At 44.9% G+C, this 22,695-nt stretch overlaps 1 protein-coding gene across 4 annotated transcripts in view; it reads right to left on the minus strand.

Moving 5' to 3' along the window:
* The window catches only part of LOC141139297 (adhesion G protein-coupled receptor F5-like), a 343,899-nt gene that overhangs the window by 158,448 nt on the left and 162,756 nt on the right, over nucleotides 1–22,695 (minus strand). For all 4 annotated transcript variants that reach the window (XM_073625269.1, XM_073625266.1, XM_073625268.1 and 1 more), the window contains exon 9: nucleotides 16,580–16,759. In XM_073625269.1, coding sequence (XP_073481370.1) covers nucleotides 16,580–16,759 — 180 coding nt within the window. The remainder of the gene's footprint in view (nucleotides 1–16,579; nucleotides 16,760–22,695) is intronic.

Raw genomic sequence — 22,695 nt, forward strand, 5'->3', positions numbered from 1 at the left:
CATACCAATGTTTTGTGAGCTGTAGAACTGAACATTTTAGGGGTTCCCTGAGATCTCAAACTTTTTGCCAAGAGTTCTTTGGAAAAAAGGTTGAGAAACCCTACTTTATTGGACCTCCAGCTTAAAGTCTCTGCTTCCTTAGACACTTGCCCTCCTTAGCCCTGTCCCACCCTCTTCAGCCTGTCTTAAATCAACCAGTTTTGATCCCACGAAGGAAGCGTCCACGCAGTGTAGGGGTGGGGAATGGACCTGTGTGTGGGTGCGGCTTGAGTGTGGGCAGGGACACAGGGTCTCCTGTTGCCCAGGGGCCCCATGAGTTGTCAGTCCACCCCCTGACTCAGAGCAGTCTGTCTGGCACCAACAACCATGCTACGTTCAAAGTCACTTAAATCCCCTTTCTTCCCCATTCTGATGCTTGGTTTGAACTTCAGCAAGTCGTCTTCACCACGTCTAGATGCCTAAATGCATTGAGTTGCTGCCATGTGTCTTATTAGTATTTTTTTTGTTACCAAGCAATTGAACAGGTGTACCTAATAAAGTGGCTGGCAAGTGTACATACTAAAAATCTAATTCAAAAAAACGCTAAAGTGCAAATAAGTAGATGAGAGACGGCAGCTGCTGCACAAAAAGTGCTAAAACTTTAAATGTGATAAAAGAATATGGAGCAGCGCTAGCAGCCTATAACAACCAATCCTAGTGCTGGGTGCACAAAATTGGTGACATGAAAAATAATATTATAACTATAAAGTGCTTCAGTTTAATAATCAGTGAAAAATGACAGTGCCTCCACAATTTAAAGTGCTTCAATAATCAGTGAAACGATATATAATCCGATGCTTCCACAGAGATAAGGTGACCCCCCTTTGGTGACCCCACTCACTAAAAATAATCGATCCTCAGCTTCGCAGTCTGGGATCATATAAAGCAGTGATCAAAAAGATCTGGATGTAGAGTATTGTCAGAGTGGTCAGGTGTTGTTCAGAGCCAGGCAGGGTATGGTTCACAGCATAGTAAGGTGGCAGCGTGAAAGGTGGAATCCTGACTGGAAAATTCCTAGGATGTTACTAAGAGCTCTAGCTGTTACTGTTCATCTTCACCATCATAGGAGTGAGCTCCCAAATGCTGAGCTCAGATCTGCTGCATCAGGGAAGACCATGCGCATGTGAGGGGGATTAAATCAGAGAAAGAGCTCGCTCCTGTGATGGTGGAGGTAAGCAGTAACAGATAGGCATCTCTTAGCAGCTTGCAGGAAGTTTTCAAAGTCGGGCTTCATGAGGTACGTAAATGGCCTACACCTATAGTAAGGAAATAATTCAACTGTGGTCAGAGCTGCCCAGCTTGTTTTTTTTTATCTACAGATGTCTCTTATCTGCATAGGCAGTTTTCTTGTGTAGCTGAACTATGGCTTTAAGACCAATGATAAGCTGGTGTACAGAGAGACACCATTGCTCACAGTCTGGAATGTATGTGCTGGGAAGCGGTCATGAATGTGACAGTCTCCTGCACAGGGCAAATGGGTTGCTTTGACACAGGCATCCACTGGCATCCTAGCAACCAGGGATTCATCCTCAGGCTTATTCAGCTGCCAGTCAGGATATTTCCCAGCTGGCAGCTGAATGTAAACAAATGGGCATGGATGCTGGCTGACGTCATTACCCAAATGTGGCTATATTTGGACAATGACAGGAATCTCCCAGCTGGCTGCTGAATGGGAAGACAATGGGTCATTGGTTGTTGTGACACTGTCAGCTACATAGCCAACAGCGGCCTACCAACCTTTGACATAGGAGCATGCTGACAGGGAGAGATTAGTTCCCCAGTAGGTCAACCTGCCTTGTGATTGACAGTGGATGGTAGCGAGCAGATTCTATATTACTTATTACGACTAAGGGGAACCTCACACTGTCTTCTGCTTTCAATCACAAGGGGGTGGACCTGATGGGGAACTACATAATCTCAGAATCCCCATTAGGCTCTGCCCACCCAACAACAAAATTATGTAGCGCTACCCTCATGAGGGCCACTGGTAGAATCTGTACCCCACTGGTTGCCCTGCAGGTCCTCCAACACCTGACACCCTGGGTTCAGTCATTTTTACTCGTTGACACCAATAATAAGAAATGTATACACACCACAGCAGGTTTGTGGGCCTTTGCCTGCTGATCTTTGGTGGGGTAGGCCTGAGCACAGCGGGTGAAATGGTCAGTCACCACTAGGACATTAATTTTTCCACCTGTATCGGGTTCCAGGCACAGGAAGTCAATACACACCAGCTCCAGGGGCTCCTGGCTCTGCAAGTGTCCCATGGGAGCAGCCCGAACTGATAATGTCTTGCATTGAATGCATGCCAAACATAAGTGACAGTAACTCTCTACTTCCCCTCTCATATTGGTTCAGTAAAACCTATCCCTAATCAGGTGAAAAGTTCTCTCTGTACCTAAATGCCCATGATCATCATGCAAAGCTATCAAGACTGTTGCACTGTGTTTCTCAGTAATAAATAGCTGCCATTTTCCCTCCATAGCCTCAGAGGGACCTCGCTTATACAGTAATCCATCTTTCAATTGCAATCTATTCCATTCCCGATATAGAATCTTTGCTCCACTCACAGAACTCTTCATCAACAAGTTTGGATCTAGCTTGCTCAGGGCTTGAATAACCAGGTGGCAGTGCGAATCCTGATCCTGGTCCTTCCTCAGATCTCTTTTGGACAAAAGAGGAAGGCCCTTACCTTGTACTTGCATCAACGCGCAGTAGCATTTGAGTACTCCAGAAGGATGGGCTCCTATAGATTTTTCTCCAACACTTCCTTTAGCTGCCAAGCCATACCTTGACACAACGCCTGCACACCTTCTGCGGTCACATAGGACCAATCTTCTGGCTCCTCCACCCACTGGTAAGGCCTACGGGCTAGGGCATCCGTGTCTCGATTTCCTGCCTCAGGCTGAACTGGAATCCTGCAAGGACAGCCAACCACCTATGTCCTGTTGCATCCAATTTGGCAGAGGATAGGAGATAGGCCAAAGGATTATTGTCCGTCTTCACCATAAATACGGCTTCATACAAGTAATTCTTCAACTTGTCCACCACGGCCCATTTCAAAGCCAGGAACTCTAGTTTGTGGACAGAGTAGTTTCTCTCAGATGGAGTGAGACTGCGACTCACATAAGCCACTGGTCTGAGTCCACTGTCTTGTTCTTGGTAGAGGACTCCACCCAGCCTATCCCTGCTGGCATCCACATGAAGTTCATAGGGCTTGGCGGGGTCAGCATAGGCCAATACCGGAGCTTCGTTGAGACTCCTCTTAAGATGCCAGAAAGCCTCTTCACACTGGGGAGTCCATTGCTCTTGCATCAATTCTCCCTTCCAGCGAGGACCAGACTTCTTCACCTTAGGCCCATCTTCTCCTTCCCCCCGGTGGCTACCTGCAGCAGTTCATTAAGAGGCCGAGCAATCTTCGCATCGTTCGCCACAAATCTCTTGTAGTAAGAGCAGAATCCCCAAAAAGATCTCAACTCAGTTACAGTCTTTAGCCTAGGCAACATAGTGACGGCCTCCAACTTCTTCGGGTCTGTGGCTACTCCTCCAGCAGAGACGACATGGCCCAAGTATGTGATGGAAGTTCTGTAAACCTGGCACTTTTCCAAATACCGCTTCAACCCTTCTTCATGGAGCCGTGCAAAAACATTTACCTTCATGCTCTTCCAAAGTCTTCCCGAACACAATGTCCTCATCCAGGTACACTAATACTTTAATCAAATTCATGTCTCCCACTGTTCTTTCCATTAAACTCTGGAAGGTTTCTGGGGCCCCTGACAATTCTTGAGGCATCCGGTTGAACTCATAGAATCCCAAAGGGCAAATGAACGCAGTCTTCTCCCTATCCTCTGGATGCATGAGGATCTTGTAGTACCCACTCTTTAAAGGGGTTGTAAACCCTCCTGTTTTTTCACCTTAATGCATCCTATAGCCGCCGAATGCTGGACTCGGGAGCGCGCCCGCTAGGTAACCCCCTCAGCAGAGCGCTTCCCAGAGGGGGTTATCTGATCGGGAGGAGCCAAGAGAGCCAGGGGACCCCAGAAGAGGATGTTCTGTGCAAACATACTGCACAGTGGAGGTAAGCATGACATGTTTGTTATTTAAAAAAATAAAATAAAAATCGAACCTTTACAATCACTTTAAGTTGAATTCACTGAGCTATTTGGCTCCAGTAAGACACTGTAGGGCATCTTCAATGCGAGGGGTCGTGTACTAGTCAATAAAAACCAGTACGTCGATTTAAAGTCCGATAATCAATGCACATGTGCAATAATCCATTCTTCTTCTACACCACCACAATGGGAGAGGCATATGGACTTGTGGACTCTTGAATGACCCCGGACCTCTTCAACTCTGCCAACTGTTCCCAAAGGTCTTCTAGATCGCTGAGAGGTATTCTCCGGGCTCGCTCTTGAAAGGGCTTGTCTTCCTGCAAACGGATTCGATGCTGAGCACTCTTGGCACATCGCACATCGAAATCGTTCGAGAAGATCTTTTCCCACCTAGCCAGTTGCAATTTCATCCTTCGCTGCCATGCAGGAGGTAAAGCTTCAGTACAATGCTGAATCTCCTTCTGCATCCTCTGATATTCTTCTTTCCCAGCAGCCTCCTCGGGGATCACAGGGGTGGCCACACTCACTCGTCCCACCAGCATATGTGCTCCTAAGGTAATTGGATGATCTGTGACATTCCGAAGACTGATCGGCATCTTCTTTCCAGTTTGGGACAAATCCTTAGTAGGGACTAGCTCAGGGACCATCTCTATCCCAGCATCTTTGGCCTGCTCATCAGTCTCCAGCACAACGAAGGGGCCGGGTTGATCCCAGGTCAACTTAACTGTAGCCTTCAGGCAAGACACTTCTTCAGGTTGCAGCACTCTCTCCCTGGTTTCCAGCTTCCACAGATGTCCCACTCCCTCGGCAGGGGCACTCCGTTCTTTGACAACACGTCGACAAGCCTGAAGCAATTTAGGGTGAATCCCATTGGGCACAGAACCATCTTCTCCCAGTACGGACGACAACAGCCTCCTTACCAAGTCAGTGTTCGTCCCAATCAGTATGGAATTCTGTTCAGCCCCTGGTGGCCTAGGGCACACTACTGCTAGGGTAACAAACGCCTCTACTTTTCCAGTAGCTGCCGGCCCAAATGCGATCTGGATGGGGATATATCCATTATATGGGCATTCGCCAGTTCTGATTCCCCAGATCTCCATTTCCTCAAGCTTGCATAGAGAAATGTGCTTAAGGTACTTATCATAAAAGTCGTTGTAGAGTAGAGTGACCTGTGCCCCAGTACCCAACAATGCCCTAGTGTAAATACCCTCTACTTGCACAGATACCATTGGGGATGGCCCCACTAACCTCTCTGGTAAGCTTTCTGAGGTATTCCCAGTAAGGATTTTTCTGTGATCTTTCCTAGCCTTACGCTGAGAAGACCCAACAATGGCCTTGGATGGCGGTGAGACATTGACCTCCTGTGCCCATGTCCCCAATCCTGGTGATGGGTTACTTGACTATGAGGGTGATGGGATTGTCAACCCTAGGCTTTTCTTCTGGTGTTTCTTCTTAGCCTTCCTCTTCTTATCCATCTTGGAGCTCTGTTTCTTCAGCGGGGGTTCCCAGCTGGCTCCTTCACTGAGACCCCTGGAAGTTTCCCGCCTTCTGGTTCGGAAGTAACTTTTGCCCCACTCTCAAGAGTTCCAAAAGAAGTTCCGCCTTCCCTTCCTTCTGAGGACACTGCACTCTGAAATACCCTGGTTCCACACACTGGAAACACTTCCGAGTATCAGTCTTCCCTGCTTAAGCTTTGTTTGTGCTTCCATGACACACATCAAGGCCTGTTATATCTGGTCTTGAGCTTGAGCCACCTACGTGAGCAACTTAACAGGGGCAGCTTTAAGTACAGACTGCATCACAGGAGCCTTAAAGCACTACCCCCACTTTAAATCCTCGTCACTATCCACTTCCTGCCCACCAGTATCCACTTGAGCTGGCTGATTAGGTCTGGCCCCTTGTAGAATTCTCTCGAGCCTGACTTTATCAGCTTCCCGAGGGTCAATCTCTTTTTTTAAGATGATCTGATTCGATCTACTCTGACGACGTAGTTAGATAGCCTTTCTCTTTGACACTGATGCGTATGTTCGAACTTGAACATCAAGTCAGGTAGCTTTTCCACTCTTCCATAGACTGCACTTAAAGTCTCAATGTAATCCATAGCCACACAATCTGGTTTTCCCCTTTTTAAACTCCGGAAAACGTCAGCTGCAGGACTTTTGAGGCTCTCACTGATCCGCTGCCTCTTTACCTACTCTGGCACATTCCATTCTTCAACTGCCTGCATAGCTTGATCCATCCAACTTTTAAAATCCTCCTCTCCCCTAGGTGTGGGTATACGGCTCGAGAAAAACTGCAGTTTCTGATACCCCAGATGAGAAGAGATGGTGTTGCTTTTAATCGGGCTCTCAACCAATCGGCTCATATCCGTATAGAAAGACGCTGGGGGAATCCCTGTAGTCGGGCCGTCTGCCACCTCCCAGGCTTGAGTCGCCGATCCTAGTTGGGAGAGATTTTCATCAGAATCACCTGTTGGCAGTAATTGTATCACCTGTGCCTCTAATCCTTTCGCCAAGCTCACAGCACTCTTCTGAAACTCAGCTGGAACACTCTCCCGCTATTCTAGGAAAGTATAGGTGTCATAATTCTCATACTCAGGTTTCATGTCTAAGAGATAAGACCCTTGCTCTGGAACAGCCTTCCTCATCAACTGTCCTCCTTTTCAGTCCACCCAACTTCAGGCACTCTCAATACTATGGTCAGCTCCAATTGGCTCCCATGTTCTTGTCCCCAATCAGAGGCGATGACCAAGTCCATTCTCTCTTCTGCCCTGGACACGTCACCTGACTTGCACGAGCACCGCAGATGGGTTATCCTGGATGAGCCCCCAAATTTAGCACTACCCTCGTGAAGACTGCTGGTACAATCTGTACCCCACTGGTTGCCCCGGCTCTGCAAGTCCTCCGACACCTGACACCCTGGGTTCACTAATTTTTACCCATTGACACCAATAATGCCCCGTACACACGGTCGGATTTTCCGATGGAAAATGTCCGATCGGAGCGTGTTGTCGGAAATTCCGACCGTGTGTGGGCTCCATCGGACATTTTCCATTGGATTTTCCGACACACAAAGTTGGAGAGCAGGAGATAAAATTTTCCGACGACAAAATCCGTTGTCGGAAATTCCGATCGTGTGTACACAAATCCGACGGACAAAGTGCCACGCATGCTCAGAATAAATAAAGAGATGAAAGCTATTGGCCACTGCCCCGTTTATAGTCCCGACGTACGTGTTTTACGTCACCGCGTTCAGAACGATCAGATTTTCTGACAACTTTGTGTGACCGTGTGTTTGCAAGACAAGTTTGAGCCAACATCCGTTGGAAAAAAATCCTAGGATTTTGTTGTCGGAATGTCTGAACAAAGTCCGACCGTGTGTACGCCCTATAACAAGAAACCCTACACATTATAGGTGAAGCAGGTTAAGTTTGTTTACTGTGGCAAGAGTGACACATAGAAGTGCATAACATAAAACTGTATGTCATAAAGATATATTATCTGAAGACAACAAAGCACTAGTATTAAATGTGATTGTGTAATCTATGGATTTCTGTTAGCAAGATAGAATGCAAAGAAACACAGTGCAATCCAACCCTATTTAGTCACTGAAGCCTATGTGAACAGGCAGCAGAAAGGTAGGGGACCGGCACTTTGTGGACTATGTCAGACCACTCCTTTTTGTCTCCTCAGCCAAGAGGCACTTAACATCAAAACAACTGACAAAACACTCAAGAAACTGTTGTGTTTAAATTGGCTGGCTCCTTTAAGCAGAGTTCCAGTTAAATGAGAGCAAACCTCTTATGTTAAATAACACTAGTCACGTGTGAAGATGAGGAAAGGACAAAAAGGGGTTAATGATAACTCTGCAGAATCCAGCAGATCTTCAGCTAGCACTTTAAGATTGGTGGATGGAATAATCCTGGGTGGTAGAGCAGAGAAAATTTAGCTAGTATGTGGTTAACCAATAGAAGATGCAGACTTTTCCTGTATAGCCTAATGACAAGTGGTCGCCATATATGTTGGTTCAATGGTATTGTATCCAATAGGACTACAGATGCCAGGGATTTGAGTGAAAGCACAGGTATCCGCATACAGTGTCTATGGGATTAAATACATTTGCATCCAGTAGCACTACACGTATCAGAACTGTGGAAAAAGACAATGGTGTCTGTATGCAGTGTCTATAGGACTAAATGGGCAGCTCACCGACACTGTAACTGAAGTTGCTAGTAGCGATGCAGATGGTGATGGTTCGTTCAGGATCTCCCTCTGGGTCCTGGCTCAGGGAATGGCGTCCAACCACCGCCACACCACACCGTGGCCCACCCGGATCTGGAGTGCAGGTAGTGTGGAAGGAGCAGGAACAGCCTCCAGACTGCTGCAGATAGAAAGCGATGCTGTCTGTGGATGTCCCCATGAATGCCACCAGATAACTCTCAGCCGCAATTTACACAGGCACAGAGTGCTGCTGACAGATCCAGGCTGGGGTCCTAAGAGAGTGATCCAGGCCTAGACCAGCCCCTTTGATATCCTTTCCCAGCAATCTGTTCTTCTTTCACAGACATCTGGTAGTTGTAGTTCAGGTCAGTCCTGCTAGAATTGAAGCCCCAGCACTCTGAACTACACATCCCACGATGCCTTGCTTCGCTCTATCTTTAGGAAATGAAAACACGAAGACCAAGCCAACACTAGAGGGAGATAGCTCCACAGCAACAGCACTGCACACTGTCCCTTAATTGCAGACAATTGGCTACAATTATCTTTGGTCTGGAAATACGATGGAATTCCAAAAAAGGGAGTCTATGACACTCTTTAAGGGGTAATCTATACTGCTGGGGGTCTTCACTAAGGGGGGTGTCTATATTGATGGGGGGTCTGCACTAAGGGGGTATTCTATACTGATGGGGGGTCTGCACTAAGGGGGGATGCTATACTGATGGGGGGTCTGCACTAAGGAGGGATTCTATACTGATGGGGGGTCTGCACTAAGGGAGGATTCTATACTGATGGGGGGACTGCACTAAGGGGGGATTCTATACTGATGGGGGGACTGCACTAAGGGGGGATTCTATACTGATGGTGGTCTGCACTAAAGGGGGTGCCTATACTGATGGGGGGTCTGCACTAAGGGGGATGTCTAAACTGTGGGGGTCTGCACTAAGGGGGGGGGGGTTCTATACTGATGGGGGGGTCTGCACTAAGAGGGGGATTCTACCCTGATGGGGGGGTCTGCACTGAGGGTGGAGGTCTGTTCTTAGTGAGGGTAATCTATACTGAGGGAGGGGGATCTATACTGCGGGAGGGGGGGTCTGTTAGCCGAGGGGGGTCTGTACTGAGGGGGGTCTGTACTGAGGGGGGACTATAGTTGGTGGAGGGCAGGGGGGGCGGTGACACCAATTTTTTCAGCACCGGGTGACACCAACCCTAATGACGGCACCTTCTGATTCTGTGACACTAATGGAAATATGTAAGTCTGTCCAACGGGGACAGCAACAAAGGTCACAACAGCTGTTCTAACACCCACTCTAACAATAAAGGTGCTGTCTTGCTGGTTTTATACCCATCAGAGAGATTCGCCTTACTTCTGGTCCTGGAGACACAACAGGAGGTAAGGGTAAACATCTGCAAATGGGGAAAAGATAGCAATAAATACCTGTCAGGGGATTTAAAGTATATGTAAAGTTAAAACTAAATTTTTGGGGATAAAGTAGGGAATGGATAAAGCCCCCATCGTGAGCCATTGTGGAGATTTTCCATATCTCCCTGTCCTATAGAAATAACCAAGGATGAGCTCTGGCGTGTTCACACACCCCACGTACAGAGCCCACCAGGAAGTCGGCACTGCGCTGCGCTAATCACAAGCAGTGAGACATGGTCTCGATGCGCGGCTGCAGAGATCGGGAAATGTCTCACTGCCTGTGATTAGCGCAGCGCAGTGCCGACTTATTGGCGGGCTCTGCACGTGGGATGTGTGAACATACCGAGCTCATCCTTAGAAATAACAGGGAGTGAGAGAATACCTCTGCAGTCAGGGAAGCAGTTGTCACTGGAAGGATTGTTCCCATAGGAATATGCTCCCTCTGCTCATGTTTAGGCATTGGTTTCTGGTTAGCTGCTAACACGGGTTCGTGCCAAATCCCCAGGATTTTCAAAATCCACAAGTCACAAAATTTTGACTTCACTACCAGAAATAAGGAACAACTTATAATGCAGGGCAAAGCTTTGCCCATGGTCATGAGCCAGAAGAGCCAATAATTTGAAAGAATGGAAAGCCCAGACCCTTTTCTATAAAAGTAAAAACTGACAGCAGCTACAGTATATCGTCAGTGTGTTGGCTCCTGTCACACTTGTGGCACTGTCTACTCTTTCTTTAACCACTTGCCGACCAGCCACCGCAGTTTTACTGCGGCAGAATGGCTCGGCTGGGCGAAGCGACGTTACCTTACGGCGCACCGCCTTTTGGCCACTAGGGGCACCCGTGATCGCTCGTTACAGAGCGAGAACCGTGATCTGTGTGTGTAAACTCTCTCAGGGGACAGGAGACTGATCGTGTGCTCATACTATGTATGAACACCGATCTCTCTCTTCTCCTAGTCACTCCCATCCACCCTACAGTTAGACCCCTTTCAAACCACGGCGCTTCAAAAACGCCCTAAAACGCCTCATCGTTATTACCGCGTTTTAGGGGCGCTAGCAGTAAAATTAACACACCGCTGCAGGCGTTTTAACAGCGTTTTTCAAGCGTTATTGACGCGTGTGTTATTGATGCTATTTTTCTGCTTGCATGTTTATCCTTTGTGATATCATGTAAAACAAGCACTGTCTTGTAAAGTAACAAGCAGTGTCTTGTTTTTCTTCAAATCTTCATTTTTCTGGGATTAATTCTTTTTTTGGCACTTTAATTTTGTTTTTTTTTGGCACTTTGATGGTCTGTTTAATCATTCTGACCTTCCCACAATTTCAGTTCTGTTGTTGTAGATGCTCTCTTTCCTGCTTGCATGTTTACCTTTTTGTGAGATCATGTGAATTTTCTACAGCTCAGGATGGATTATAGGTGCTATTCAGGCGTTTTTACAGCGTTTTCAATTCATTTCAATGGAGAGGGGCATTTTTGAAGTGCTTTTTTCAGCGCCCAAAAGCTGCTCCAAAGATGCTGCTTGCAGGACTTTTCTCAACGCCCCCCCCAGCGCAACGCCTCTGTGTGAAAAGGTCCATTGAGATGCATGGGGAGCATTTTATGAGCGTTTTAACCACTTCAGCCCCGGAAGGATTTACCCCCTTCCTGACCAGAGCACTTTTTACAATTTGGCACTGCATCGCTTTAACTGCTAATTGCGCGGTCATGCAATGCTGTACCCAAACGAAATTTGTGTCCTTTTCTTCCCACAAATAGAGCTTTCTTTTGATGGTATTTGATCACCTCTGTGGTTTTTATTTTTTGCGCTTTAAACGGATAAAGACCGTAAATTTTGAAAAAAAACGATATTTTCTACTTTTTGTTATAAAAAAAATACAATAAACTCAATTTTAGTCATACATTTAGTCCAAAATGTATTCAGCCACATGTCTTTGGTAAAAAAAATGTCAATAAGCTTATATTAATTGGTTTGCGCAAAAGTTATAGCGTCTACAAAGTAGGGTACATTTTCTGGAATTTACACAGCTTTTAGTTTATGACTGCCTATGTCATTTCTTGAGGTGCTAAAATGGCAGGGCAGTACAAACCCCCTCAAATGACCCCATTTTGGAAAGTAGACACCCCAAGGAAATTGCTGAGAGGCATGTTGAGCCCATTGAATATTCATTTTTTTGTCCCAAGTGATTGAATAATGACAAAAAAAAAAAAAAATGTACAAAAAGTTGTCACTAAATGATATATTGCTCACACAGGCCATGGGCGTATGTGGAATTGCACCCCAAAATACATTTAGCTGCTTCTCCTGAGTATGGGGATACCTCATGTGAGGGACTTTTTGGGAGCCTAGCCGTGTACGGGGCCCCGAAAACCAAGCACCACCTTCAGGATTTCTAAGGGCGTAAATTTTTGATTTCACTCCTCACTACGGTACCTATCACAGTTTTGAAGGCCATAAAATGCCAGGACAGTTCAACCCCCCCCCCCCAAATGACCCCATTTTGGAAAGTAGACACCCCAAGCTATTTGCTGAGAGGCAATGTTGAGTCCATGGAATATTTTATATTTTGCCACAAGTTGCGGGAAAATTACAAACTTTTTTTTTTTTTTTTTTTTGCACAAAGTTGTCACTAAATGATATATTGCTCACACAGGCCATGGGCATATGTGGAATTACACCCCAAAATACATTCTGCTGCTTCTCCTGAGTACGTGGATACCACATGTGTGGGACTCATGTTTGAGCAATATATCATTTAGTGACAACTTTGTGCAAAAAAAAAAAAAAAAATTGTCTTTTTCCCACAACTTGTGTCACAATATAAAATATTCCATGGACTCGACATGCCTCTCAGCAAATAGCTTGGGGTGTCTACTTTCCAAAATGGGGTCATTTGAGGGGGTTTTGAACTGTCCTGGCATTTTATGCACAACATTTAGAAGCTTATGTCACACATCACCCACTCTTCTAACCACTTGAATACAAAGCCCTTTCTGACACTATTTGTTTACATGAAAAAATCATTTTTTTTTGCAAGAAAATTACTTTGAACCCCCAAACATATATTTTTTTAAAGCAAAGGCCCTACAGATTAAAATGGTGGGTGTTTCATTTTTTTTTTTCACACAGTATTTGCGCAGCGATTTTTCAAACTAATTTTTTGGGAAAAAACACACTTTTTAATTTTAATGCACTAAAACACTATATTGCCCAAATGTTTGATGAAATAAAAAAGATGGTCTTAGGCTGAGTACATGGATGCCAAACATGACATAATTTAAAATTGCGCACAAACGTGCAGTGGCGACAAACTACATACATTTTTAAAAGCCTTTAAAAGCCTTTACAGGTTACCACTTTAGATTTACAGAGGAGGTCTACTTCTAAAATTACTGCCCTCGATCTGACCTTTGCGGTGATACCTCACATGCATGGTGCAATTGCTGTTTACATTTGACGCCAGACCAACGCTTATTTGACGCCAGACCAACGCTTGCGTTCGCCCTTGCGCGAGAGCAGGGGTGCTTTTTTTTTTTTTTTTTTACTTTATTATTTTATTTGCTTTTTTATCTTATTTTTAAACTGGTCCTTTCATTTTTATATTTTTTTTTATCATTTTTATTGTTATGCCAGGGAATGTAAATATCCCCTATGATAGCAATAGGTAGTGACAGGTACTCTTTTTTGAAAAAAAATGGGGTCTATTAGATCCTAGATCTCTCCTCTGCCCTCAAAGCATCTGACCACACCAAGATCGGTGTGATAAAATGCTTTCCCAATTTCCCAATGGCGCTGTTTACATCCGGTGAAAGCTAAGTCATGAAATGCTCGTAGCTTCCGGTTTCTTAGGTCATAGAGATGATTGGAGCCATTCTGGTCTCTGATCAGCTCTATGGTCAGCTGGCGGAATCACCGGCTGCATTCTCAGGTTCCCTGTTGGGACAGGAGAGCCAGAGAAAAACATGGAAGACGGTGGGAGGGGGGGACATTCCCTCCCACTGCTTGTAAAAGCAGTCTAGAGGCTAATTAGCCGCTAGGATTGCTTTTACATGAAAGCCGACCGCTGGCTGAAAAGAATGATGATACCTAAATCTGCAGGCATCATTCTGGTATAACCACTCAAAGTCCAGCAACATACCAGTATGTTGCTGGTCCTTGTTGGGCATATATTGTAATCTTTTTTTTTCATGCAGCCTGTGGGCTGAACGAAAAAAAGAGATTGATCGGTGGGTATGTCCACCATTAGAATACCTCCCTTCATCCACTCACTTCTAATGATGGGCATACATGCACCATTTATATATGCTGAAGCATGGGGGCATCCACCCCAAAAGTTAGGAGCAAATTGCTCCTCCGCCCCTGCTGCCCCCATGCTTCGGCATATATCTCCTCCGCTGGAGTCACGGCTTTATATATTGTGGGAGCAAATGCTGTTGCTGTCAAGATAAATAAATCCGCGCTGCAGCTGAATGGTGTACCTGAAAACAAAAAAATGGTTAACAATAAAAAACAGTAAAGTATAAAAAATTGCATACCTGAAAAGCAAACATGATAAAACATAATAACAATAAAACATTGCAGAATAGAATACAGTAAAAAAAAGCAAAACGATAGAGAGAGACTAGAGAGAGAGAGAGAGAGAGAGAGAACAATAAAACGACAACTATTTTTGTATTTTTTATTTTATATATTTTTTTGTGTTTTTTTTTTTTTTTTTTTTTTTTACACTTTTTTTTGTAACTGTAACTTTTATAACACTAACCGGTTCCAGGTTCGGATCTCTCAAAATGCGATGGCATCTTGGGAGACCCTGTGAAAGTGTGTCCTAGTCTGTGCAATGCTGTACCCTACGCTAATACTCAACTAGTGTATGGTAGCATTCAAAACATTCACCAATGCAAAGACCAGGATTGTCAGGACAGGAGGGACAATAATAGCGGGTGTCACGACTATATCCGCGCTTGCTGCAGACACGACATCTTTTTTGGGGGGGTTCATTGGGTAGGGGTACTCAGGAGGACATAAAGAAAATGCCTCTCATGCAGCTGACTGCATTTGGTTGGGGATGTGAATAGGGGAAGTACGGGTGCTGCAGAAGTGGTGGGTTCCCAATTAGGACTGGCGAATGCAGCAGGAAGGGCATTATGGGCACGACGGGCCTGTGTTTGTCTTCTTCTTCTTGGTGGCAGCAGGACACTACTTGTGCTTGGCGACGGGGGGGACTTGGTGGCAGCAGGACACTACTTGGCGACGGGGGGGTGATCACGGGGTTAAAACTATTAGGGGGAGGCTAGGGGGGGTATCCTAGACCTAAAGGGGGCTAACATTAACTGCCCTACCACTTCTAACTGTCACAAACTGACACCAATGCAGTAATCAGAAAAAAAAAAAAAACTGCTTGGTGTCACTGTGAAGGGGGGGAGGGGGGTGATTAGGGGGTGATTGGGGGGTGAAATGTGTGCCTGGTGTGTTTTGCTGTGTGTGTTGTGTTGGTGCACTTACTCAGATGTCTTCTCTCCTCTGCGCCGGAACGGAAAATACCGAGCCAGGGAGCGATGACATCACTTCCTCTGCTGCTGTTTACTATACAGCAGCAGAGGAAGATTCTCATTCGTTGGGAGTGATCGCGAGGGGGTGGCCACGAATGAGTGGTCTCCCCCTCAGCCTGGATCGCTCCCCTAACGAAGCCGACCACCTCGGGCACTAAGTACGTGATTTTGCCTGCCCATGTCATTCTGCCGCAGTATATCTGCGTTAGGCAGTCGGCAAGTGGTTAATAGCGTTATTTTTAGCGCTAAAACGCTGCAATAACACCTTGGTGTGAAAGGGGTCTTAGAACACAGAGAGAACGCAGTTAACCCCTAGATCGCTCCCTAGTGTTAACCCCTTCCCTGCCAGTGACATTTATACAGTAATCAGTGCATATTTATAGCACTAACTGCTGTTTAAATGCCAATGGTCCCAAAAATGTGTCAAAAGTGTCTGATGTGTCCACCATAATGTTGCAGTCCTGATAAAACTCGCAGATCACCGCCATTACCAGTAAAAAAATAATAATAATAAAATGCCATAAATCTATTCCCTATTTTGTAGACGCTATAACTTTTGTGCAAACCAATGAATATACGCTTATTAGCATTTTTTTTTTTAACCAAAAATATGTAGAAGAATATATATCGGCCTAAACTGAGGAAAAAATTTTTGGAAAAAAAGGTGGGATATTTATTATAGTAAAAGTAAAAAAATATTGTGTTTTTTTTTTTTTTTTCAAAATTGTCGCTCTTCTTTTGTTTATAGCGCAAAAAATAAAAAAAGCAGAGGTGATCAAATACACCCAAAAGAAAGCTCTATTTTTGGGGAAAAAAGGACGTCAATTTTGTTTTTCTTACAAAGTCGCATGACCGCGCAATTGTCAGTTAAAATGACAATCTCAAAAAATGCTCTGGTCAGGAAGGGGGTAAAACCTTCTGGGGCTGAAGTGGTTAAGGTTTAAAATGATACTGGGGTTTATTAAAGATGTGGAGGCTGTCCAATTTGCAAAGTGTATGGCTTAATAATAAAGTGAAGCTGTATCCACTTAGAACACCTAGTCTTAAAGAGGGGGAGGGAAATTATTTTTGTTGGGCAGTATGATTGAAGGGAACTTAGCTATACTTATTCACTAAGTATGGACAGTCTCTCTTGCTTTAGTAAACCAACCCCAATGAGCACATTGTATGTATTTGATCAGCTAAAACAATATAAAATATACTACTTTATGTATCAAACATAAATTGTCATTTTAACTCACCGGACCAGGCTGTTGATGCACTACTTGTAAATAATGTATTGCTACTGTTTACGATATTAGTGAGGGTGTCTTTTGCCCAGGCTATAGAACTGAGTGGACTGTTGGTATTACAAATTATTGTCAGAATTTTGCCAGCTGATATATCATATGATGACGATGATGGTGTGAAACTGATGTCGGCTGTGGGAAACAGAAATAAATGTGTTACATTAAACCCAAGAACAAAAATGTAACATATTGCATCTTGACAGTCCTTGGATGTAGTGGCTACATTAGTTTAATTATAAAAAAAAAACTGTATTGCAGCTGTCATTAATTGCCCCGTTTCAATTCTGGAGGTCTATTGCATTCCTGGGGGGTAGATTGCCTAATTTCTGCCAATTACATTTGATCACATTTATGTTTCCTGGTCAACCAAAAGTGGCTGAAATTGATTTATAATTACCACATATATGGCCTGTTTAAATGTAATTCTGCCAAAGGCCCTGCAATGCACTGCGCCCTGCACAGTGCATTCTGAGCCCTGATTGGGCAAAGCTTTGCCCAATCAGGGCGCAGTAAATAGCTGGTTGTTAAGGAGCGGGCCGGGAAGCCAGCCATGGCGTCCTTAACAACCGATGAATCATCTGCTATCAATCTGCTTCTCCACTGACAGCTGAATAGAAAAAAAACAAACATTGCCAGCAATTGAAAAAAAAAAACGAAGCCCCCCAGCCCATACCAGGTCCTTTGCTTCTGATGTGGATTTTAATTGTAACCCCACGCCAAATTAAAAAAAAAAAAACGCATGTGACCTCCATCCATACCAGATCCTTATCCAAGCATGCAGCCGGACAGGCCAAGAAAGGGGGAAGGGGGCGAGCAAGTGACCCCCCTCCCTCCTGAACTATACCAGGCCCTTTGGTTCTGATGTGGATTTTAAGGTGAACCCCACGCCAAAATGGAAAAAAAATACACATGTGGCCCCATCCATACCAGACCCTTATCCAAGCATGTAGCCTGACAGGCCAGGAAAGGGGGTGAGCCCCCCTTCCTCCTGAACCATACAAGGTCACATGCCCTCAACACTGGGGGGTGCTCCCCCAGCCCCAAAGCACCTTGTCCCCATGTTTAAGAAGAGGGCCCCCGGATCCTGCCCCCCCCCAAGTGAATGAGTATGGGGTATATAGTACCCCTACCTATTTACTAAAAAGGTAAAAAAGTAATATAAAAAACAGACAGTATTTGACAATTCTTTTATTAAAAAAAAAAAACAGTGTCCCCTAACGTAGATCCATTATCAATCATGACGCCGATGCAACCACCGGACCCGAAAAACTGCTCCGTCGTCAACTAAGGCACACGGAGGAATACCTGGCTTGCCGTCTGACAGTTCTTATATAGGTGAGGGGCAGAGCCACCTGGCAACGTCACCTGGTGGCACCCCCCCCTCATGACAACACAGAGGGTCGGTGACATCTCAAGGGGGTGGTGCCACCAGGTGATGTCGCCAGTTGGCCCCGCCCTTACCTACATAAGAACTAGCAAACGGCAAACCAGGCAGTCAGTGGTTTGCCTTAGTTGACGGGAGAGCGTTTTTTTTTTCTCTTTTTCAGGTCTGGCAGTGTGGCTGGCATCGTGATCGATGATGGATTTACATCGGGAGAAACAGTTTTTTTAATTTTTTAATAAAGGAGTTGTCAAAAACTGTCTGTGTTTTTATTACTTTTTGCCACTTTTTTGGTGAATGGGTAGGGATACTATGTACCCCATACTCCTTCACATAGGGGGGGGAAGGGATCTTCCAGATTTAAATAAGCCCTCTGCCTGCAGACTTCCACAACCACAGCCCAGAGTTGTGGGAATAAGGCCCTTGTCCCCATCAACACCCCAAAGAACCCACCCACCCCCCATGTTGAGGGTATGTGCCTGGTATGGTGGGGGGGGGGTGGCTTGTTCAGATAAGGGTCTGGTATGGATTTTGGGGGGACCCCACACCTTTGTTTTAATTTTGACATCGAACATAAGACATGTACTGTACCACCCCAAAAGCTTGACCTGAAAATTTTAATGCTAGTGCAAAAAAATAAGTATCATGAACAGTACTCAACTGTTTTTGTTAAAAGTGCACTAATATAGCTACAATCACCTCAAGGGGATGGAGGTGAATATGGCTACCGGGGATGGAGGTAGATTAGTCTGCAGGGGATAGAGGATGATTGGACTGAAGGGGGTGGGGATTGATTTGATTTCAGGTGATGGAAGTAAATTTGGAAGCAGGGGATGGAGGTGAATTTGGCTGCAGTAGATAAAGGTAGACTTGGCAACAGGGGATGGAGGTCCATTTGTCTGCAGGGAATGGAGGCCAATTTGTCTGCAGGGAATGGAGGCCAATTTGTCTGCAGGGAATGGAGGCCAATTTGTCTGCAGGGAATGGAGGCCAATTTGTCTGCAGGGAATGGAGGCCAATTTGTCTGCAGGGAATGGATATATATTTGGCTGCAGGAGATGGAAGTAGATTTGACTGCAAGGGGATGCGGATTAATTTGTTTTCAGGGCATAGAAGTAAACTTGGATGCAGTGGATGGAGCCCGATTTGGTTTTTAGGGGATGGAGGTCAATCTGGCTGCAGGGAGTGGAAGCAATTTTGGCTGCAGGGAGTGGAAGCAATTTTGGCTGCAGGGAGTGGAAGCTATTTTGGCTGCAGGGAATGGAGGCTTATTTGGCTAAATGGAATGGATGAGGATTTGGCTGCAGGAGATGGAAGTAGATTTGACTGCAAGGGGATGGGGATTAATTTGGTTTCAGGGGATATAAGTAGATTTGGGTGCAGTGGATAGAGGCTGATTTGGTTTAAAGGGGGTGGAGGTGAACTAGGCTGCAGTATATGGTGGTAGACTTGGCTACAGAGGATGGAGGTAGATCTGACTACAGGGTATACATGCTGGATAAGTTATGGGAGCACATAACTAGAGATGAGTGGAGTTATTTTGCACACTGCTTTGGTGATAATTTTGTTTGTACTTTTTAAAGGAGAACTACAGCCAAAGCTCATTTGGATGTACTTATATGGATCACAGAAGTGCAGTTCATTTTGCACTCCTGTGACCTGTTTTCTGCAGACAGCGGGCTGAAGTCCGCTGCCTGCGTACGTCACATAGCTGGCCCAGGCTCGGGCAAGATCGCGACATTGGGGTCGAGATATGCCCACATGCCTTGACCGGCATACGGCTCAGCCTCCCAGCAAGCTGCTGAGAGCCTAAGTCGACTTCTCCCACCCCTTTCCACAGCCCAGCACTCCAGTGAGGGAGGAGGGGGCAGAGCAGAGAGAGGTGACTGACAGTCAGCAGCTATCTGCTCGGGGAGTTGTGGGAACTGAGCAATCTGTGGTGTTAGATCGCTCGGTTTTCAACATTAGAGCCGACGGGGGACAGATGCAGCATTGGACCGATGCTGCATCCACCTAGGTAAGTATAAAACTGCAAAAACCCCAAACTCATACTTCTCTTTTAACAAAGCTGACATAGCAAACACATGGGTTTGTTTATCAACAAATGTTAGAAATGGTGTTTCTCTGTTCCTCAATATCTAACCTCAAGTTTCCAATAGAGCTGCACGATTAATCGTTAAAGAACCAAAACTATAGCGATTCTACCCCACTCCCGATCTTAAAAAAGCATTTCCCCGATTCTATGTAACAAGTGCAGAGAGTTCTCTGCTCACTTCTGACAGAGAGGTGATAAGGGCGCTCTGGTGGAGGTGGGTAGCTGGTCAGAGGGATGATAGTGATGAGATGGCACTTCTGGCAGCACTTTGGTTAGAGGAGAAGCAACTCTGAAGATGTAAAAAAGGAAAAGAAAGGCGCCTCTAAGTGCAGTATGTAAAATTTAGCCTGTATTCACTGCGGGACACACAAGGCTGATGGTGTCAGTGTAGAGAAGGGGGTGGTAACGTGTTTCGGAGCATGTGCGGCTCCTTCGTCAGACCTACGCCCACACTCCTCAAGCTGGCTTATAAATGGTGAGGGGGAGGAGCAAGGGGAGGAGTGTGGGCAGATACTAAATACACAATGATAAGGGAAGTGACAGATGTATTATGAGGACGGCCAAGACGACCATGCACTCGCAAAATGGATTATTAACGTCAGTGCTATATATAATGAAGTCCTGAAGGAATTTGACACAGGGGTACAGGGCACAGATGGCAGTGGTTAAATTAACAATAATAAATAAATAAATATACAAACATAAAGTTGACATTGAATTAATATACAGGTGTGTTACATGGTCGGCCGGGTGTCTATATGAATGTGTTATAAAGGCGGCCGGGCGTTTGTACACATGCAAATAGGGTCGTAAGTCTAATGTTGAGTTGACAATGAATAAATCTACAGCCGTGTTACAAGGGCGGCCAGGCGTATATACACATGTGTTACCGGGGCAGCCAGGCATCTATGTGCACGTGTTACAAAGGCAGCCGGGCGTTTGTACACATGCAAATAAGGTCGTAAGTCTAATGTTGAATTAACAATGAATAAATAATAAATAAATAAATAAATATGTAGCTGTGTTACAAGGGCAGCCGGGGAGCTATACACCTGTGTTACAGGGGCGGCCAGGCATCTGTACACATGCAAATAAAGTAATAAATCTGTTGTAAGGGGATAAAAAAAAAGGAATAAGCGATTACTAATTATGTCTGTAACAATGATAAAACAGTGATGAATATTACTTTACTATGAATAAGTGTATAGGTGTGTTACAAGGGCGGCCGGGCGTCTATACACTAAAGACAGATAGAGGAAAATAGTGGATGCTTATACAAGTTGTACGAATTGTGCAGATTATGCCTGTAGCAATAATCTCACAGTGAGAGGTATTACTCAACTGTGTACTAGAATATAGAAGTGTTACAGGGGCGGCTGGGCGTCTATAAACTACAGAAGGATAATAGGAGGTAGTGGATACTTATATAAATAGTGCAGATTATGCCTGTAGCAATACTCTGACGATAATAGATAATAATAGATAATAATAGACTGTAAATAAGTATGCGAGTGTGTTACAGGGGCGGCCGGGCATTTACACACCCGCAAATAAGGTCACAAATCTACTATAAGGAATTAACTTATAGGAATAGGTAATAAGATGTAATGGATGCTCTACAAATAGTATTTGATTGTGACAGATGGCAGATATGTACATGTATAACAGGCAAACACCATGACATATGGATATGATAATAAGGAGGGATGAATGATAAATGAACCATAATATTACAGTCTGTATGTTAAATGTGGTATCATCTAGAGTAAGGTGCTAATTTCCAATTCTTCATTAATACCTCCAGGCAAAAGTACGTCAAGAGCGTATATCCAATAAGTCTCCCGTTGGCAGAGACGTTTAAATCTCTCTGCCGCAGGGAGAGTGGCTGGTATGGATTCGATGATCCATACTTTTAGGCCTACGGTAGATTTAGGGTGATGTTGGGTGAAATGTCGTGGGACGCTATGATGGTCTTTACCGGCCTCGATGAATTGGCGGTGCTCTCCAAAACGCTGGCGTAGGGGGCGTATAGTTCGACCTACATAGTGGAGGCCGAAGGGGCAGGTCAGGCAGTATACTACATGGTCTGTAGAACAGGTGTAGAATTCTGAAATTTTGTATGTTTTATTTTTAATCGTGAATGTTTTTTGACCATGTTGTACAAAACTGCATGTAAGGCAAAGGGGTTTGCGGCATTGATACATCCCAATCATAAAAAAGAGTTGGAGTAAAGATGACGTATTTGTTTTCTTTTTGAGTTTGCTTGGGGCAATCTTTCCCTTAATGTTAGGTGCTTTCCTATATGAAAATTTAGGTTTATTTGATATACTGTCTTTGAGATGGGGATCCTGCAGTAGTATTGGCCAATGTTTATGAACTATGTGTTCCATATTTTTGTATTTGTTATGAAATTGAGTCGTGAACCGAATGTCCTTTGATGAATTAATTTTATGGGTATGAGTATCAGGATTGACGTATGTGGTGTAGGCTTGTTCGATGAGTGAAGGAGGGTAGCCTTTTTCAAGAAATTTTTGTTTGAGATTTATGCTTTGTGTCCGATAGTCTGACTGCATGGTGCAATTATGTCTGAGA

The sequence above is a fragment of the Aquarana catesbeiana genome, linkage group LG04, assembly GCF_042186555.1.
Source record: "Aquarana catesbeiana isolate 2022-GZ linkage group LG04, ASM4218655v1, whole genome shotgun sequence".
Lineage (NCBI taxonomy): Eukaryota > Metazoa > Chordata > Amphibia > Anura > Ranidae > Aquarana > Aquarana catesbeiana.